The 20,484-nt window shown below is 42.3% G+C and overlaps 1 protein-coding gene across 1 annotated transcript in view; it reads left to right on the top strand.

The window, feature by feature from the left end:
- Positions 1-1,976: 1,976 nt before the first annotated feature.
- The window catches only part of LOC124618957 (putative inorganic phosphate cotransporter), a 218,256-nt gene continuing 199,748 nt past the window's right edge, over positions 1,977-20,484 (top strand). Inside the window, exon 1 of the mRNA XM_047145389.1 lies at positions 1,977-2,049. Coding sequence (XP_047001345.1) covers positions 2,022-2,049 — 28 coding nt within the window. The 5' untranslated portion in view covers positions 1,977-2,021. The remainder of the gene's footprint in view (positions 2,050-20,484) is intronic.

Below are 20,484 nucleotides of genomic sequence, written 5' to 3'. Positions count from 1 at the left end.
CTGGTGCACGCAGAAGTGTTTCGAAGCGCAACGTTCGCCGCGCATTGTTGAATATTGAGCTCCGCAGCAGGCCACCCCTATGTGTTCACACGTTGACCCAACGAGATCGTCAATTATGACTGAATGTGCACTGGATCGTCAGGAGTCGACCGTCGATCGATGGAAACGTGTCGGTGTTCGGGTGAATCACATTTTTGCTACCCTAAGCCGAGCGTCGTCATCGATGTGAGCGGCGGCCCGAAACGTGCAGCGCGAGACGGACGCTGGCCGGTGGGAGCAGTGTTATGCTATGGGAGACATTCTCCTGCGCTTGCATGGGACCTTTGGTGGTAATCGAAGACACGCTGACAGCTGCGAAGCACGTGCTTCCCTTCATGCTTGATGTTTTCCCCGACAGTGATGTCATCTATCAGCAGAATAATTGTCCGTGTCTCGGACCCATAACCGTGCTGCAATGGTTTGAGGAGCATTATAGTGAACCCACGATGCTGTCTCTCTACCAAATTCGCCAGATGTAAACACTCTGGAGCCTAGGTGGATCGCTATCGGGCGCAATCATCGCGTTCGCACTTCAGCGGCTCCTTATTTACACGAGTTACATCACCTGTGCCTAGACATATAATGCCAAATACCTCCACAAACCTAGTAACAAACTGTCGGATCTCTGATACGCAACATCAGTGACGTAGCGCCCCAGCAAAACTATCTATAGCAATGGCGCGAAGACTGGCCGCTGGCCCCGCAAGCACTGATCGTTAAAAGTCGACACTATTCGGAACACTTCGTGTATACAGTTCTGTTTCAGTTTCCTGCCTCTCTGAGCGGCCACGGTTTATTGTAATTGCTTGACGAAGTGTCATGTTGTCTGTGTCAGACGATGATTAACTGATTAATACCAGAAACTCGCCGAGCGAGGTGGCGCAGTGGTTAGCGCACTGGACTCGCATTCGGAAGGACGACGGTTCAATCTCGCGTCCGGCCGTCCTGATTTAGGTTTTCCGTGATTTCCCTAAATCGCCCCACGCAAATGCAGGGATGGTTCCTTTGAAAGGGCACGGCCGACTTCCTTCCCCATCCTTTCCTAATCATATGAGACCGATAACCTCGCTGTTTGGTCTCTTCCCCCAAAACAACCAACCAACCAACCAGAAACTCGACTTATATTTAATTGATATATTGAATGTGAGACACATTCATAAATGTTACTAAGTGTTTTAAGAGTCATTTTTCTTCTATTGACTGTGTTGTATTACAGGACCCCTAATTTAATTTCTTACTTCTTGCTACAAATATATAACACATTTCAACATGACCGTCTCTACAACGCACACTGGCCAATTCATGTTACTCCGGGTCAAAATTTATACAGTAGCAATGGATCGGTGCGAGTCGCGAACGCCCGTCAGTTGTCAGTACTAGAAGATAACGAATCATTCGCCTTCTTATTTCTAGTAAGGCTGCAGTGTTTGCGCTACTTGCCCCTCTGCCCCTGAACTAAGTGGATAACTTTACTTAGATCACGGGCAAATTCACCAACGACAGTTAAAAGTAAGCACATTTTAAAATATTACTCTTCCTATAAGTACTTATTGTAACTGAGCAGGAAAAAAGCTCTTAACGTCAGTCGATGTTTATGGTTTCGGCTGTTATTTGCCACATGCGTATTACCGTAAAATTCGGCTGAGAACCGGGGGACGAACTAATATTTGATTCGGCACGCATGCGGCTCGCGGCCCGCAGTTGGAGGACCACTGGCTTTGCCACCTGCAGGACTCGCGCAGTCCGAACACGCACCAGTGCATGCGCCCAGCGGAGCAAGTAATTGGCGAAAGGCTGCCCGGCGGCGATAGGAGCGGATAGGATAGCGTAGTGTAGGACAGCGTAGTGGCGCCGCTTTACCAGGAGGGGGGGGGGGAGGGGAGGGGGGGGGCGGTGCGGTCGTCGCGGCTGTCCTGAGACTCGCGCAGTGTCACGACTGGGGCAGGCTGAGCCGGACGCCGCCGCAAAACACTCTCTCCACCATGGTGAAGCTCACGCCCACCGCCATACGTACGTACATCTCGTCTCACCTTACACTACTGCAGCTGTCTGCGTTCACAACCGAGCTATGCATCGACTAGTGTCGCCGGCTCCCATCGACGTCCAAAATGTATCGGATTTCGTGTATCGAGTTCGACGCCGTCATGTCACCTGTTGCGTGTTACTACCACAACTATTGATAGGGTCGCTTTCGCGCCAATGCTCAACCACCGCACATAGCACACTTGTATCGAATGATGACGTTTGGAAGTTTAAAATGTATCGAACCAAGACGACATGCTAAGTGCGACAGGTTAATTATATAGCCCGTTCTTTGTAGTTCCACAAGTACTACTTCGTATCTCAGATTCCTTCTGCTGTCGCACATAATGAAAAAAGAGCTAGAGATATTTGTCATCTGCTTTCTCCATAGAAGTGTCCATTATCCCACTGGATTACACCCACGTCCAAAATATATCAGGTCACTTACTACGTGTTCGACACAGCCACAAGTCAGTAGTAGCATATGACAAATTCATAACCAAAGACACAGTTGCTTTGGCGCCAGTGAAAAACCAAACTTGTCCCTAGGGATCAAATATTACAGATCGAAACCTGTCGAACTAAAGCAACACAGGAAGGCGTGACTCCTTAATTATGTAGTTAGTTTTTAGAATAATCCTGAATTAAAACAATGTGGATCAATTTCCTGTTGCTGTTACAACCAATGAGTGAAAAACTACTCGAACATGTTTTTGCTTCAGAAGGTCGTTTTTCGCGAAATTGAAATAATTTGATGGTTTGAGAGGCTGGTAATTAAGCATGCGGCGCGGAGTGAAACAGCGACTAATTTCCAATATCACATGAATACCAGAAATCAGTGGAATTTATTTTTCAGTTTATGTACCAGCCTCATATTTTAAGGTATTGTGTATGATTTTCGGCCCACGTGTAAGTGAGAAAATACACAAGTGATCAATTGCAACCGTAGCAACCAACGATGTTAAAGCTGTACCCGAAGATGAGGTTTTCACGCCTCCTGTTCAGCTGTGCGGTAAAGTGTGATAGCTTAATGACGTAGTCACTTTTTTTCAAATTTCCAAATTGATACATGGTAGCTCAGTTTCTTGTTGTAACTATCCGATGAAATAACGAGTAGTGGAATTTTTACTCTCTTTAGATCGCTAATTTTCAGTTGAAATTAAAAAGAAAAACTTGTTGGTTGACATATCAACATTATAGTATCCGAATACGTTACGTGAAATTCAAATTATTTTACGTTCACATTTAATCGCTTTTATTGTGCAGTTTTGTATGAGTTTAGTGCTTTACGTATATTAAAATACAGATCCTGAGTGAAAATTAATCTGAAAAATTCCGAATTGGTATTTTTTCCGTTATTTTTCGACCTGTTTACATTTTCATGGATGCAGCGCTAGCACAGTCTGAATGAAAAAGTTGTCCTGGTGGTGTGTGTGACGTAGAGTTTAAAAGACAGGCGCATCTGAAATGAACTTGTCTGTTCTGAACCGGAACATATCGTTCTTCGTTCCTTCTTACACTAGCACTCACGGTAAACATTCCCTTCTGCCATACGTTGCTCAGCGCGAAAGGGTGTAATTATAACATTTGCTTTTGTAATCCAGTCTTCTATCCTTCCATTGAGTCACTATTTTTTTATTTGCAACTACTTCAGTCCTTAAGCGTTCGTACTGTCGATTTAGACAGCGTAGGTTAATGCTATACAATAGGCAATCGCGCCAGCAGAGGGGTACCTGGTTCTGGACCGTCCAACAACACATACCAAACCATCCACAGTTTCTTACTTCTGTTCTCAGGAGGACGGAGACTGTCACCATGAACAGCATATAAATGAAATGAATTCGCGATTGCGAATATGGACAACCATCAGCTGTAGAACAGAATGACGACAACGAAAATTTGTGTTGGACTGGGACTCGATCGCGGATTTCCCGCTTATCTTGAGCGGTCGTTTTACTATTTAACTATCCGTGCACGACTCCGCCCAGTCTCAAACATCCATATGTTGTCAACGATGCGTCTACAGCCTGTACGCCTATATCCACTATGTGTATTGCTATATATTTCCGTACAGGAGAAACATTTTACTTGGAAGTCGCTTGGCCGGTGTCGGCGAATAAATACGACATTGCTGTGCCTATGTTGCTCCGATTTGTGACGCAAAATTCCTTTGGATATGAATGCATGATGGTTGCCCATATTCGCGAATGTAAATACATTTAACGTATTTCGTTATGTGGTATTCTTCCTGGTGTTGCAGTCTTAATGGCCAGCAGCGTAATTTTGTAAATCTCGTAACAATAACGAAATCGAAACAGAGAACGTCTAAGGCTGAATTGGATCAGTTATAGTGAAACGAGAAATTTGGGTTGAGAAATGTGAATGGCTATATAGTTGAAGACATTCAACTCAAAGAGTTTGACTTTTGGAAACTAGTTGAACGCTAATATTGTACGACGAATTGATTTGCGCATCCTCCGAGGATCGACTGTTTATTCACATTGTAAGTCATTCGGTAGACTTAGAGAAAGCTTTAGACAATGTTAACTGGAATACTCTCTTTCAAATTCTGAAGGTGGCAGGGGTAAAAAACAGGGAGCGAAAGGCTATTTACAATTTGTACAGAAACCAGTTGGCAGTTATAAGAGTCGAGGGGCATGAAAGGGAAGCAGTGGTTGGGAAGGGAGTGAGACAGGGTTGTAGCCTCTCCCCGATGTTATTCAATCTGTATATTGGGCAAGCAGTAAAGGAAACAAAAGAAAAATTCGGAGTAGGTATTAAAATTCATGGAGAAGAACGAAAAACTTTGAGGTTAGCCGATGACATTGTAATTCTGTCACAGACAGCAAAGGACTTAGAAGAGCAGTTGAACGGAATGGACAGTGTCTTGAAAGGAGGATATAAGATGAACATCAACAAAAGCAAAACGAGGATAATGGAATGTTGTCAAATTAAATCGGGTGATGCTGAGGGAATTAGATTAGGAAATGTAGACACTTAAAGCAGTAAAGGAGTTTTGCTATTTAGGGAGTAAAATAACTGATGATGGTCGAAGTAGAGAGGATATAAAATGTAGACTGGCAATAGCAAGGAAAGCGCTTCTGAAGAAGAGAAATTTGTTAACATCGAGTATAGATTTAAGTGTCAGAAAGTCGTTTCTGAAAGTATTTGTATGGAGTGTAACCATGTATGGAAGTGAAACATGGACGATAAATAGTTTGGACAAGATGAGAATAGAAGCTTTCGAAATGTGGTGCTACAGAAGAATGCTGAAGATTAGATGGGTAGATCACATAACTAATGAGGAGGTATTGAATAGAATTGGGGAGAAGAGGATTTTGTGGCACAACTTGACAAAAAGAAGGGACCGGTTGGTAGGACATGTTTGAGGCATCAAGGGATCACAAATTTAGCATTGGAGGGCAGCGTGGAGGGTAAAAATCGTACACGGAGACTAAGAGATGAATACACTAAGCAGATTCAGAAGGATGTAGGTTGCAGTAGGTACTGGGAGATGAAGAAGCTTGCACAGGATAGAGTAGCATGGAGAGCTGCATCAAACCAGTCTCAGGACTGAAGACCACAACAACAACAAGTCATTCGGAGGTACATGACAGCATACAATAACTGAGAAGTTCGGTATTAACAGTACAAATTAAAGGGAAAAATCTTTGTCCACACCGTTGTAAAAAAAGAGAGAAAATAGACACCGTAGGACTGACAACACACACATACATTAATGTTAGTAGCGTGCTTGTCACCGAACTTGTTGTCGTATCTGTGAACACTTGTTCAAATAATAGCTGCGCGCTACACTTCATAGGTTCCTAGCGGCGTAGGACGATCAGATGCGAACTTGGCCTTGTTAGGTAGAATGGAAGAGAAATTACGGTAGAAATGATAACTCGACAATGAGTCGCACCAGTTGGGCTTTCGATGGTATCAGCGTTTGCTGCAATTGCTTCAGTTTTCACGGCCCACTGGCACTATCTTCGCATTAACTACAAGTTTACTGCAGGTAGCGATCAAGGTACAGTGAAGGCCGTCAATAAGTCAGCTACATCTGCCGGCCCTCGTGGAGTAGTGGTAAAGCGCGTCAGGTCGCGGACTCGAATCCCGGTGGAATCGCTGAAATGTTTCCGTCTGCCTTTAAGCTAAACTACACCTCTCAGTGATGTGAAGATTCGCTAGGAACGAAACGTGGTCCGAATCCGACGTTAAAAAGTGTGTCCGCTTCCCCCGCTTGGGCTACTAGGTTAGGTCAGAGACACACATGTTGAAAAGAGGCGTCCATTTGAAAGACTTGCACCAGACTACTGAACTACACGAAATTATTGTTGGCTATATACAGTTGGCTGACAAACAGTAACTTTCTCACTTACGTGACTACAGATTTATTACGCCATGCTATGATTACATTGTTGTTTTAGAATCTCAACTTACAAAATAAACAGTACGAGGTTTACAAGCTGATAATATCACGATATACAGGGTGTTACAAAAAGGTACGGCCAAACTTTCAGGAAACATTCCTCACAAACAAATAAAGAAAAGATGTTATATGGACATGTGTCCGGAAACGCTTAATTTCCATGTTAGAGCTCATTTTAGTTTCGTCAGTATGTACTGTACTTCCTCGATTCACCGCCAGTTGGCCCAATTGAAGGAACGTAATGTTGACTTCGGTGCTAGTGTTGACATGCGACTCATTGCTCTACAGTACTAGCATCAAGCACATCAGTACGTAGCATCAACAGGTTAGTGTTCATCACGAACGTGGTTTTGCAGTCAGTGCAATGTTTACAAATGCGGAGTTGGCAGTTGCCCATTTGATGTATGGATTAGCACGGGGCAATAGCCGTGGCGCGGTACGTTTGTATCGAGACAGATTTCCAGAACGAAGGTGTCCCGACAGGAAGACGTTCGAAGCAATTGATCGGTGTCTTAGGAAGCACGGAACATTCCAGCCTATGACTCGCGACTGGGGAAGACCTAGAACGACGAGGGCACCTGCAATGGACGAGGCAATTCTTCGTGCAGTTGACGGTAACCCCAATGTCAGCGTTAGAGAAGTTGCTGCTGTACAAGGTAACGTTGACCACGTCACTGTATGGAGAGTGCTACGGGAGAACCAGTTGTTTCCGTACCATGTACAGCGTGTGCAGGCACTATCAGCAGCTGATTGGCCTCCACGGGTACACTTTGCGAACGGTTCATCCAACAATGTGTCAATCCTCATTTCAGTGCAAATGTTCTATTCACGGACGAGGCTTCATTCCAACGTGATCAAATTGTATATTTTCACAATCAACATGTGTGGGCTGACGAGAATCCGCACGCAATTGTGCAATCACGTCATCAACACAGATTTTCTGTGAACGTTTGGGCAGGCATTGTTGGTGATGTCTTGATTGGGCCCCATGTTCTTCCACCTACGCTCAATGGAGCACGTTATCATGATTTCATACGGGATACTCTACCTGTGCTGCTAGAAAATGTGCCTTTACAAATACGACACAACATGTGGTTCATGCATGATGGAGCTCCTGCACATTTCAGTCGAAGTGTTCGTACGCTTCTCAACAACAGATTCGGTGACCGATGGATTGGTAGAGGCGGACCAATTCCATGGCCTCCGCGCTCTCCTGACCTCAACCCTCTTGACTTTCATTTATGGGGGCATTTGACAGCTCTTGTCTACGCAAACCCGGTACCAAATGTAGAGACTCTTCGTGCTCGTATTGTGGACGGCTGTGATACAATACGCCATTCTCCAGGGCTGCATCAGCGCATCAGCGATTCCATGCGACGGAGGGTGGCTGCATGTATCCTCGCTAACGGAGGGCGTTTTGAACATTTCCTGTAACAAAGTGTTTGAAGTCACGCTGGTACGTTCTGTTGCTGTGTGTTTCCATTCCATGATTAATGTGATTTGAAGAGAAGTAATAAAATGAGCTCTAACATGGAAAGTAAGCGTTTCCGGACACATGTCCACATAACATATTTTCTTTCTTTGTGTGTGAGGAATGTTTCCTGAAAGTTTGGCCGTACCTTTTTGTAACACCCTGTAGACTTTTACCTTCGTTGTTGTTGTTAGTGATAGTCACATGACATTGCTGTCATTCGCATTACAGACAAAAGTAGATTCTTAGGAGAACATAAGGGTTTTTAATGACTCCAGGATGCCTAAAACTGTTAATATTAATTTAATCTTGTACTGTTGCACAGTTTCGGTGCTAGACCATTTTCAAGTACCTGGATACGTTTCTTAGTCCTTTTATGATTAAATATTTCTGATGGAACGTATTGACGCCTTCTATTAATATTAAATATTTGCCATCGTAGGTATTTTATCATCAAAGAGTTAAGAATCGCATCCATCCTGGAAAAGGCCTAAGGCCGAAAATGTACAACAGTACAAAAATAAAATAAAAATTAATAGTTGCAGGCGTCATGGACGCATGCAACAAATTCGCAGCGACTTTGATCTAGGATCGAAGAAAATAACACGAGAATGTAACAAAAAAGTCGGAAAGAGGACGTACAGAAAATAAACATAAAACGCAAACATACCCAAAAGAAATTATGGCATGCTTCAAATCATTGGAATCTGTCAAGCTGCAAATAAAATTACGCTTTTATCTCTAAAATGTTGAGAAAAGAAGAGGACACGACCACAGATTTATTAGCCATTCCAAAAGTTTTCTGTCACCACCAAAAACAAAGGGCAATTTCGCTATCAGTTTATCAACCACGATCTTGTTAGCAAAGTTGGTGCGGTCTTCATATACAGGGTGTCCCAGCTATCTTGTCCACCCAAAATATCTCTGGAACAATAACAGCTATTGGAAAACGACTTTCACCGGTATCAATGTAGCGCTGGGGCCCATGAATGTACATATTTGGAAACATTCTAAAACGAAAGCATATGTGTTTTTTAACACAAACTTATGTTTTTTTAAATGGACCTCCTATATTTTTTCTTCAGCAATCCATAGCATGACAAAGCACATACACAATTGCGTTGATTGCATCGCAATATTCCCATTACATCCCGAGATATTGAGACGCGAAGTTGACGCTTGAAACACCCGACATGCGCTGCTAGCGCACGTCCTGAGGCTCAGGCGTGAACCCCATGCTGCCCGTAATCGCGATGTGATTGACAAGTGTAATCACACCTCCATACTTATCAAGAGGTCCGAAACGAATAATACCGTCTGCTGCCATCAACTCTCATAAGCACATAATGGTGAGCCTGCTCAGGACGTGCGCTAGCAGCGCATGTCGGGTGTTTCAAGCGTCAACTTCGCGTCTTAATATCTCTGGATGTAATGGGAATATTGCGATGCAATCAACGCCATTGTGTATGTGCTTTGTCATGCTATGGATTGCTGAAGAAAAAATATAGGAGGTCCATTTAAAAAAAACATAAGTTTGTGTTAAAAAACACATATGTTTTCGTTTTAGAATGTTTCCAAATATGTACATTCACGGGCCCCAGCCCTTCATTGATACCGGTGAAAGTCGTTTTCCAATAGCTGTTATTGTTCCAGAGATATTTTGGGTGGACAAGATAGCTGGGACACCCTGTATATGCGTACGGATTAATCATAAGCCAGAAGCGCCGTATACTGTCCAGTCCTCTCACTAGAAGGACATTTAATCCGTCAGATGGATGTTTCCAATTCTCTATATTCGAAAATTATTTCAGGAATACTGACGTTAGCATCCACAAGGCGAATTGGTAGTAATGGAGAGTGCCAGCCTGGAATGTGGACTACAGATATTTTATACATTGCAGAATTCTTAGATACTTCTAGAAGTGAGTAATAAAAAGCAATTCTCTGGGATACAATAAGATTTTCGCGTCGCCTGTAAAATTTAGTTCTTGAGGCACGACATGTCTCAAAACGGACAAACTCATTTACGTCAAAACTGGTAATTTTTGAACCTTGCCTCCCCCCTAGTCCCCCGCGCAAACTTTTCTGCTGACGTCCATGAATACCGATCTAGCTGGATAAAAAAAAAAAAAAATATGTAGACGCATGGTTTAATAAATGCGATCGATCCTGGAAGATACCGCGACGATTTAAGAATTTTACTAATGAAATTGAAACCCTCATCAGGCACAGACAATATCCAGTCGCAAAACTCCTTATGTGATATTAAATCTTCAAACATCGCACAGCTAATTTCCTGTCATATTTTCAGAGTTCGAATCAACAAAATTGTGCCATGTATGTCCGTAATAGCTTGATTATTAGTCGTTAATTATTTTATTATCGTTGTCTAATCTTGCAATCTCTAATAATGATATTGCATCGTTATCTCGGAGGAACGGCAGATTGCTTAAGCAGGGAACTGACATTTTACTTCAAAGAGAATATTTGCCGCTTCATAAGTACCATGAGTCGAAATCACGTTCGATATGACCGTCCGTTAGTGGTAAACACTCTGCTTGAAAAATGTGTCACTCGTGTTAGTGAGCCACGCACATGACAATTTAAACAAAACAAATACTTGTCTCAGTTTTGGCATCACGCTGTTTGTATTCCGTCACACGGGACATACAAAATATGGTAATTTCGTTATTCCGTGAAGATACGATGGTTGTATTTACTTGGGACTGATTTCAATAGATATATACAAGACGGAAGTATCACTAGCTGTCTAAATTTATTCCATAGTAAAATTTGGCGTTCACAAGTTAGCATGAAAATTTACGCACAAATTGGCACAGATACAGAACCAAAATCTCCCACACCTAAAACAAAACACACCACCTGCTCATTTGCGTAGCTGCATAAAATATTTCTCATCTATGAAGTTGCATTTGCTTTAGATTATTTGCACAGAATGTCATAATGACTGAAAAAAGAGACCTTTACAAGTCGTTTAACATAATTATGCGCTCCCATATATTAACGGTACATTTACACCGATGAATATAGTAGTATATAAAAGGGGCAAAAGCTGTTTTGTAACACCAGTACGTTATCTTTACTTTTGCCGTAGTCCGTAAAATCAGTTGCAATAACATAAAAATAATGATCATAGTTGCAGTGATTCTTCCTCAGTTGCTAGCTCAAAGTCTTTTACCTTGTTATTTCACCTAAGTGTATTAGGCATCTTCGGTAGTCAACAAAGGAACCGAAGGAACGTCAGTGTAAACATTTTGTTTTGAGATATGTAGTGCTTCATGGCACCACATTTAGGTTACCTAAATGTTTACGTTACTTTCAAATACAAGAATGCGATTTAGCAGTTAATTTTGAGCCTGTTGTGCTTTGTGTGGATCCAATGAAGCTTGTGTAAGCATTTTAGCCTCACAATTCCTTTGAACAGCACGGTTGTGTCATTTTAATAAATAATGAATAGAAATAAATAATAATAATAGAATTCAGTTACAAAAGTAATAGTCATTCCCATCGAAAAAATACACAGCACTGGAACAGCGTATACTCAAAACATCGAACAAGAAATAGCACAACTAAATCATAAATCAAGTTGGCGAGTTTTTGTATTTAGGGTATTTGGATGAAACGAAAAGGAAAAGAGTTCCGACGTGCTTTTGGCACGCTAAATGAAAATGAAAGCTTCCGGCATCTCTGAGACGGAAAGTTTTCAATCATTGCGTATGAACTCTTCTGACAAATGACAGTGAAACTGAGCACTTAACGTGAAATTAATTCAAAAAGTGAGCCTTTCTGAGCGAGTAACTGAGAAGTGCATGTTGGGAATAACTGAGAGAGACGGGAGACCACACGAACTGCTTAGAGAAAAGACTGCAGTGAAAGGCGTGATGAATGCAATGAAAATGAAATGTTGAGGCATCGTGTAGTTGTGAATTTGATAACAGAGACAAATTTGGTGGTACAAATTGTATACGATATCATGGCTTTAATACAAACATGTTGAAATGAACGTATGTTGCAGTAGCTACGCAGAAATGAAGAGGCTTAAACAGGATAGACTAACGCGATAAGCTGCACCTTCGTATTGAGGATCACACCACCATTTTTTTACGAATCTGTGTGTGTGTGTGTGTTGGGGTTTATGGGCGCTCAACATCGAGGTCATCAGCGCCCTGACACACAGTAAAAGGAACGAATGTGGAGAGACCTAATAAAACTGAAAAACACACTCAAAGCAGGAAAAGAGGGAAAATACGACCTGAGAAGGTAAAACCTAAGGTAAGGGATAACATAGCGACAAGAATGACATAGGAAACCGTCAGTGTCTGGCCACGAATCTGTAAACAGAAACACTGAACGACACATATCTTATGAACAGTAGTCCGTTTTTTTATTAAATCTGTAAGTGAAAGCCCCAGTCTCAGAGCTTAGAATTTTATTGTGTTTCTTATTACGAACTGATAGAGCAGTCGTACTTAACGAATATTATCATCAATCAATTTAGTCATCAACCATTCAACATTCACTACTGAATGAAGGCTACCACCACACTATTCAGTGCAATACTCACTTCATATATCTGCATCCATATCACCATTGCGTGTTTCCTAATGTGATCTACCCACATTTCATACCTCCCGGAAACAGTCAAAGAACTTCCCTGATCTACATTACACCATTTCACCTAGTTGGATGTTTCGCCTGCTTCCATTTAATTTTAATTAATGTCTGTTGGAAATGCCTCGCTGTACAAACGTTGGTCGTGAAGGAAAGGGAAAAACGGAAGGTGCGAGCGTGGAGACGTTTTTAACTAGTCGAATAAGTGTAACAAGACAGTAAATGATGAGAAATGAAACGGTTAGGCAGATAAGATATGAGAAATCTCTAAATTATAACTTTGTGGAAAGCAGATTAAGATGATATGGGCACGTGAAGAGAGTGGATGAGAAGACGTGAACTAGAAAGAGTCGCTAGAAGGAGGGTATGAGCAAGAGAGGAAGGGGGAAGCCAAGGGATGAAAGGGCTAGAAGCAGTGGAGGGAAGTATTCGGAAATCAGAAGAAAATTAGCCCGGAATGGCGACAGAGAGGTAGTGGGAAGAATGCAGAAGATGGAAAGGCTTGCGATACAAACAGACCATTCCAGAGGCGAGAAAATGCACAGCATGATCGCGATAATGGTGATGATACGTCTTCCAATCCAGTAGGTTCTCTTATCCATTTAATTCATCTCCAGACTGTCAGTCTATCCTCAATTTGGCAGTAGTATAGTACGGAACTGTTTCTAACGCCTTTCAGAACGCAAGGAATACGATGTCAGCTTGGCCGTCCTTATCGACTGCCGCCTGGGTCTGGTGGACATACAACGCGAGTTGAGTTTCAGATGGTCCTTAGTTGTGGAATCCATGTTGGTCCTCACAGAGGAGAAACAGAGGAGATTCTTGGTCTCCAAAAAAGATCATAATGCTTGCGCATAAAACAAGTTGCATAATCCTACAACAGCGTCAATGGTATAGGCCTACAGGTCTGTGCACACGACAACTATTCTTGAAAATGGAACTGACAAACCCCCTTTTCCAGAAACGAACTACAAACTCGGAATATGTCAAGGATGGGGAAGGAAATCGGCCCTGCCCTTCCAGAGGAACCATCCCAGAATTTGCCTGCAGCGATTTCGGGAAATCATGGAAAACCTAAATCTGGATGGCCTGACGCGGATTTGAACCGTTGTCCTTCTGTAGCCGCTTAGAACGCTTCCCTCCTCCAGCGGCCTATGACAAACTGCTACTGGAAAGACAGCAAGTTCTCTCGTGTAATCTGTATACCGTACATCTAAGGCGTCAGAAGTGATTTCAACGCTTCACCGGTAGATTTGCAACACGCCTCGAGCAATCCTGTGAAAGGAAGCGGCAAAGGCAAACGATTCGCCGAAGGACCTTGCCCAGAGCGGATACTCGGGGTTCCCTCACCGCTCCACGATTTACGTCATGAGAATGCAGCCAGTGTTCCACCTGCTGCTCGCTATTGCGCAACTCCGCTACATGAACTGCAGCCTCCACTCTCAAGGGGGAGGCCTCAGAGACGGCCAATCGACTCGGCTCATACTGGGCACGTCGCTTTTGTAAAACCTAAAATGAAAGACTGCTAAGATATTTTGGCTCAACATCCCTCCGGGTTTGAGAAAACCTAGCCTAAAGTTCAAGCTGCGCAATCGACTCGAAGTTGACAGGATCGATAGGTAATATTTCATCATATGTGGGGTCCGCAAAGGCACATTTTCCTAGAAATCGAGGAAAGAAACCGTTAGAGCTGCCGCTGACATGCCAAACAGGAAAAATCTGACGTAATAACCAAGTCATCTAGTTGGGAATCAGAGAAATAGTGTTAGATTCTCAAATGAAACAGGCTCTAGCTTTTTTTAAAAAAATTGTATTTGTTTCCGTATCGAAACTGGTAGGAATAGGAGGGTAAATAAGGTAATCAATGAGGAATAAATAACAGACGAATAAATTATTACGCAAATTAATTTCTCAAGCGACTTGTATTAGTAAATAATTAAAATTTGAAGCACCAATTATTCAGGCTATATTATCTCATGCGTGGTACTTATTAAAATTAATTCCGAAAAAGAAATATTGTTAAATGTAAATCAAGTCTGTTTCCTGCCAAATCTTCGGAAGGAACGATGTAGTTGTGCGAAGATTGCATTCAATAGATATTCTTGGTGCCGCGAATATATTTGCTTCGAATGTTTGTATGACAAGTACAATCCAAGTAGTTACTCGAAAGAAAGTGAGGACATGTAACAGAGTGAGTAAAAGAGCGATTGTAAGGCGAACAGAATTAAAATTTTAATTCTTTACTGACCCGGGTCGTTTGAGAAGTTTCTTTGCTTACGTTGTTGTTATTCCTTATTCTTTACTTTATTAACCCTCCTAGTCCTGTCAGTTTCGACACAGAAAAAATACAAATTTCTACACCAGCGACACTTCCGTTGTACAGTGTTTTCCTTATGGTTACACAAGCGGCAGTCGTAGCAGTTTCTTTCCTCGATTTCTAGGACAATATGCGTTTGCACATACGACGATGAAAAATGCTCGGTTTCTAGTTATCTATCGATCCCGGCAATTTTCAGTCGCTTGTGCGTCGTGAGCTTTACGGGTGGTTTTCTCAAAAGCGGAGGGATGTTGAGCCAAAATATCTTAGGGTATTACAGTAACTGCCAATTTTTATTTTGGGGGCGTCTAATTACAGTTGAATGAAACAATTTTTTGAGCCGTACGCTTTTCGCCTTTATTGTTTGCAAATCATTTTCAGTGGCAGATTTCGCGCCTGTTGGTCTACATGTTGTTTTTTCTTTCCTTTGTTATCGCTGTCCATCTTGTTATAACTGCCGCTTGAAACTTTGTTTTCAGACTTCATAGCACTAGGAACTGAACACTCGTTTTGATATTATACGCAACTGAGGACGACAGTCACAAAATTTGAAGCTGTATCGTAGAGTCTTTCTTACACAAGCGACCTGCCAAATATGAGTCGAATCAATTTGGGTAATAATAACCGCTTCGGCTGTATTTAGTCATTTAATATTGGATCACTACCGGTTTCGTGCCACTAAAAGTCACATCTTCATGTGAACATGTGATTAAAACACTGGAGAGGAAAAGCCCGAAATCTTTTTACCCAACATTCGTTATCCGTACGCGGTTCCGTATACATCGGAGAAGCTATCACTATGGCCCGATATGTTTTGGATCCATCCAATATATTGGAAACTGGCAGATTTTAGTCTATGACATACCGTCTTTTAGCGCCGTATTGTTTTGACAGACAACAGAATGTTGGGTAAAAAGATTCTGAGCTCTTCCGCTCTAATGTTTTAATTATATTTTCACCGGAAGACATGGCACTTAGTGCCACGAAACCGGTAGTGATCCAGTAATAAAGGACTAAAAACAGCTGAAGCTGTCATTAATACCCAAGATGAATACTCATACTACAATATTGTATGTTGAACCGATTCAGTTGGCCGTGTCTGAGGCGTTCCCCTTGTCAGTGAAGCTTAAATGACGGCTGATTGATCCATTCACATTCACACACAGAGAAATCAATAGTGTTTGATAGTGAAAACGGCTTCCACAAGCAGAATAGTAAAGGTAAGGAGTACAAGATTTACCGTAAAAGTAAAGAATGGGGATAAAACCAGAATATTTTAGGTGATTCTGTTTCACTGTCAGTTTATGTTATTCGCGGTTTGGCCTCCAGATCAACATAAATCCAAAGCATACCTTTTGCGGCATCACTAATATCATACACCTGCCATTCTCAAACGACAACGATGCAAGTCAATCGGTTGTGGCGCTGCACATTTTTTTTCTATTTTTTGGCATTCGGAGCGCACACAGTATAACATTGACAGCACATCTACAAAAAATTTCAAATAATTACATATAAAGGGCATAGCAGCTATTAACATACCATAACAATATTCTGAAGGTGGCAGGGCTAAAATACAGGAAGCGAAAGGCTATTTACAATTTGTACAGAAACCAGATGGCAGTTATAAGTGTAGAGGTACATGAAAGGGAAGCAGTGGTTGGGAAGGGAGTGAGACAGTTTTTTAGCCTGTCCCCGATGTTATTCAATCTGCATATAGAGCAAGCAGTAAAGGAGCACAAAAGAAAATTCGGAGTAGGTATCCATGGAGAAGAAATAAAAACTTTGAGGTTCGCCGATGACATTGTAATTCTGTCAGAGACAGCAAACGACTTGGAAGAGCAGTTGAAGGGAATGGACAGTGTTTTGAAAGGAGGATATATGAGGAACATCAACAAAAGCAAAACGAGGATAATGGAATGTTGTCAGATTAAGTCGGGTGATGCTGAGGAAATTAGATTAGGAAATGAGACACTTAAAGTAGTAAAGGAGTTTTGATATTTGGGGAGCAAAATAACTGACGATGATCGGAGTAGAGAGGAGATAAAATGTAAACTGGCAATGTCAAGGAAAGCGTTTCTGAAGAAGAGAAATTTGTTAACATCGAGTATAGATTTAAGTGTCAGGAATTCGTTTCTGAAAGTATTTGTATGGAGTGTAACCATGTATGGAAGTGAAACATGGACGATAAATAGTTTAGACAAGAAGAGAATAGAAGCTTTCGAAATGTAGTGCTACAGAAGAATGCTGAAGATTAGATGGGTAGATCACATAACTAATGAGGAGGTATCGAATAGAACTGGGGAGGAATTTGTGGTACAACTTGACAAGAAGAAGGGACAGGTTGGTAGGACATGTTCTGAGGCATCAAGGGCTCACAAATTTAGCATTGGAGGGCGGCGTGGAGGGTAAAAATCATAGAGGGAGACCAAGAGATGCACACACAAAGCAGATTCAGAAGGATGTAGGTTGCAGTAGGTACTGGGAGATGAAGAAGCTTGCACAGGATAGGGTAGCATGGAGAGCTGCATCAAACCAGTCTCAGGACTGAAGACCACAACAACAGTATAGCAAGGCAATGGACAAATACTGGGTGACGCAAACGGAAAAATTTGAAGTTCATGTTGGCAGCCCTGCAGCAGAGGTGAGGGAACGGCGTCAAACTAAAGCAGTAAACGGACATTCAGTTAGGGTGCACACACAGTAACTTCGTCGTACTTGAGCGGGTATGGTAGGAGACAGCAAAATGTAGTACGTTCTCCTGTGTGCAGCCACCACCCAGCAGCACACGCGCATTACAACAGCTGACGCTGCTCACAAGCAGAACTTCTAAGCTACAAGTAGCGAGTCTGCAAACAAGCGTATTTTACACGTCATGCCAGTGCTACCAGCAGCTCGACGAAGCGCTTCGCTCTGCAGGCAACAACACATCACTAACGGCCGCCCCTACGGACAAGAGGTAGGCTCGCTCAGCCCTGAGAAGGACCACGCGTTAGTGAGCTACCAAGTTATCAGAAGCTAGTAAACTCCGACTGTGACAGTGAAAGTGAAAAGGTGGCACCGCATAACAGGCATTTTGTTGGTGTTCCTATAGTCAACTTCTGCATAATCTTCAGCGAAATTAAAGCAGAAGATAGAATGAAAAAAATCAAATGGCTCTGAGCACTATGGGACTCAACTGCTGTGGTTATCAGTCCCCTAGAACTTAGAACTACTTAAACCTAACTAACCTAAGGACATCACACACATCCATGCCCAGGCAGGATTCGAACCTGCGACCGTAGCAGTCGCACGGCTCCGGACTGCGCGCCTAGAACCGCGAGACCACCGCGGCCGGCAGAAGATAGAATGAATTTGATGGATTATACGATGGGTAGTTGTAAATTTTAGTTATCACCTGGACAACATAAAATTACGTAAATAATTTTCATTTGTATGCTAGTATCTGTCTGTAGTCTTGGTACACATCGAAATCTTTCCGACGCAATACCGCAGAATGCCGCTAGAGAACTCAAAACAAAATGGCGCAGCCAATTAGTACAGTGCAGTATCGTGCGGGATTCGTTGTCTGCATTTGAAGGGGAACAACGCTGAAGCAATACATGCGTAGTTGGTGGTAGTGTGCTACAGATAGGCGTCGTCATATGCCCCAATGGTCAGGTGACAGGCGCTTCCAGTCTGGTCAAACAACTCTGAAGTGGCACACCATCTCTCTGCGAAGAACCGACAATCGCAGGAAAACATCACAATCGAGGCGAAAGTCGAGAAAGTGAAAATCATTCAGGGATAGATTTGAGGCTTCTTATTTCGAACATGGCAAACCTCCCCACTGGCTGGGTTCTACGACTGCGCACATCCATCCAGAAAGCTGTCGAACCGAGGCAGCAGCGGAATTGCAGCCAGACCAGATGACTGTTTTAGCCAACTAGTAGCCAGGGACGAGTGCTGGGTGGATCAGGGCGTCCCCGAAACAGAGGAGCAAAGCTAGAAACGGAAACACGTGGATTCATCACTGCCGATGAAGAACATCCAACCATCGTAAGGCAACATTAGATTAGAGGTACTTTTCGTTCCAATTAACCCGTAGTGAGGGCATCCTTCAGAATCTAGAATATGTCAGAAAAATAAGAATACATAATAAACATTTACAATGAAAAACAAATATTCTAATTTAACCTACATAGATCCTAAGCAAAATGATCGTCATGGATGTGGAAAGACTAAAAAAATTGTAAGCATGTGAACATATAAATGGTAATAAATACTTGTCATAAAACATGTAAATGCTCAGTACACTCAGGTGCACATGATATTACTTCTGCTGTTGCAGCCTTGCATCATCAATCATGTTACAACATGACTGAAATTTCTCATTTTGAGAAACTAGAAGGAAAGAGGTCTTTTTCTTGGTAAGAAAATTTCTACAGCCTAGATCGCATAAATACTTATTTATTTTCGACAACTGGTTTCGACAGGCTAAGCTGTCATCTTCTGGACCTCAAAAATTTTTGTTACAAAACGTGTTCATTGTGAGTTGGAACTTAATTTCGAGTTGTCATACTAGAAGATAAAGTACAGCACACTATGCAAAGGTTTGTCTAAAATAAAACGTTTCTAGTCAAAAAGCACCTTGCGCACATGGCCAGCCGGCCGCGGTGGCCGAGCGGTTCTAGGCGCTACAGTCCGGAACCGCGCGGCTGCTACGGCCGCAGGTTCGAATCCTGCCTCGGGCATGGATGTGTCTGATGTCCTTAGGTTAGTTAGGTTTAAGTAGTTCTAACAAGGGGAGGCCACGACGTTTGGAACGCGGATTTACTGCAAACTTCGTACACTCGTAGTACTCCATGAGGACAAGAAAATGTGTAAGCAGTAGCGCGTACTTCTCAAGAGTTATTGAGACAATCGCAAGATAATTTCGGTCCTCGAATGTATATATGTGTGCGTGGCCATTTTAGCTATGAAGCGGGTGCAGCCGACTGGTGCCGGCACGGTAGCTCAGCGTGTTCGGTCAGAGCATTAGCTACCCTTTATAATAAAAGAAACTGAACGAACGGATCATCGAACAAACTGAATGAGCGGCATCGGACGTCCGCTCTGAACAAATTCCACGAACAATATAGAACAACTAAAAAAAAGAAAAGTGTTTGGCGTTCAAGCTGCTGGATCGCTGCATCGAGTTCCGTACGTCAGCTTTTTTTTTTTTTTTTTTCAACAGAGTCATTTTCTTTATTATTTATATTACAATTGATATAATGGGGAAAATACGTGTAATTGGATGAACTTTTATTAAATTTACAATGTTATTGGCAGTCTACTAATTTTTACTATCACAAATAATGTAATATTCGTAACTGTCGACTAGTAAATGACCAAACGCATAAAGTGATACTGGAAGTATATGCTTGTCCGTGATTTGAGAAATCCCTTGCACCTGGAAGGAGCCGGAAACGACTTGTTACCTCCAAGTTTTGACCGGCACAGACGGCTTTCGAAAGATGTACAATTAATCGTCGCTTTCGACATTACGAGTACAAGTTACAGGGTGACATTTTTCGTAAAAAGATGGAAAAC

Source organism: Schistocerca americana, chromosome 1 (genome assembly GCF_021461395.2).
Source record: "Schistocerca americana isolate TAMUIC-IGC-003095 chromosome 1, iqSchAmer2.1, whole genome shotgun sequence".
NCBI classification, from domain to species: domain Eukaryota; kingdom Metazoa; phylum Arthropoda; class Insecta; order Orthoptera; family Acrididae; genus Schistocerca; species Schistocerca americana.
Note: the sequence above shows the minus strand (reverse complement) of the source record. Positions and strands in the feature narration are given on the sequence as shown.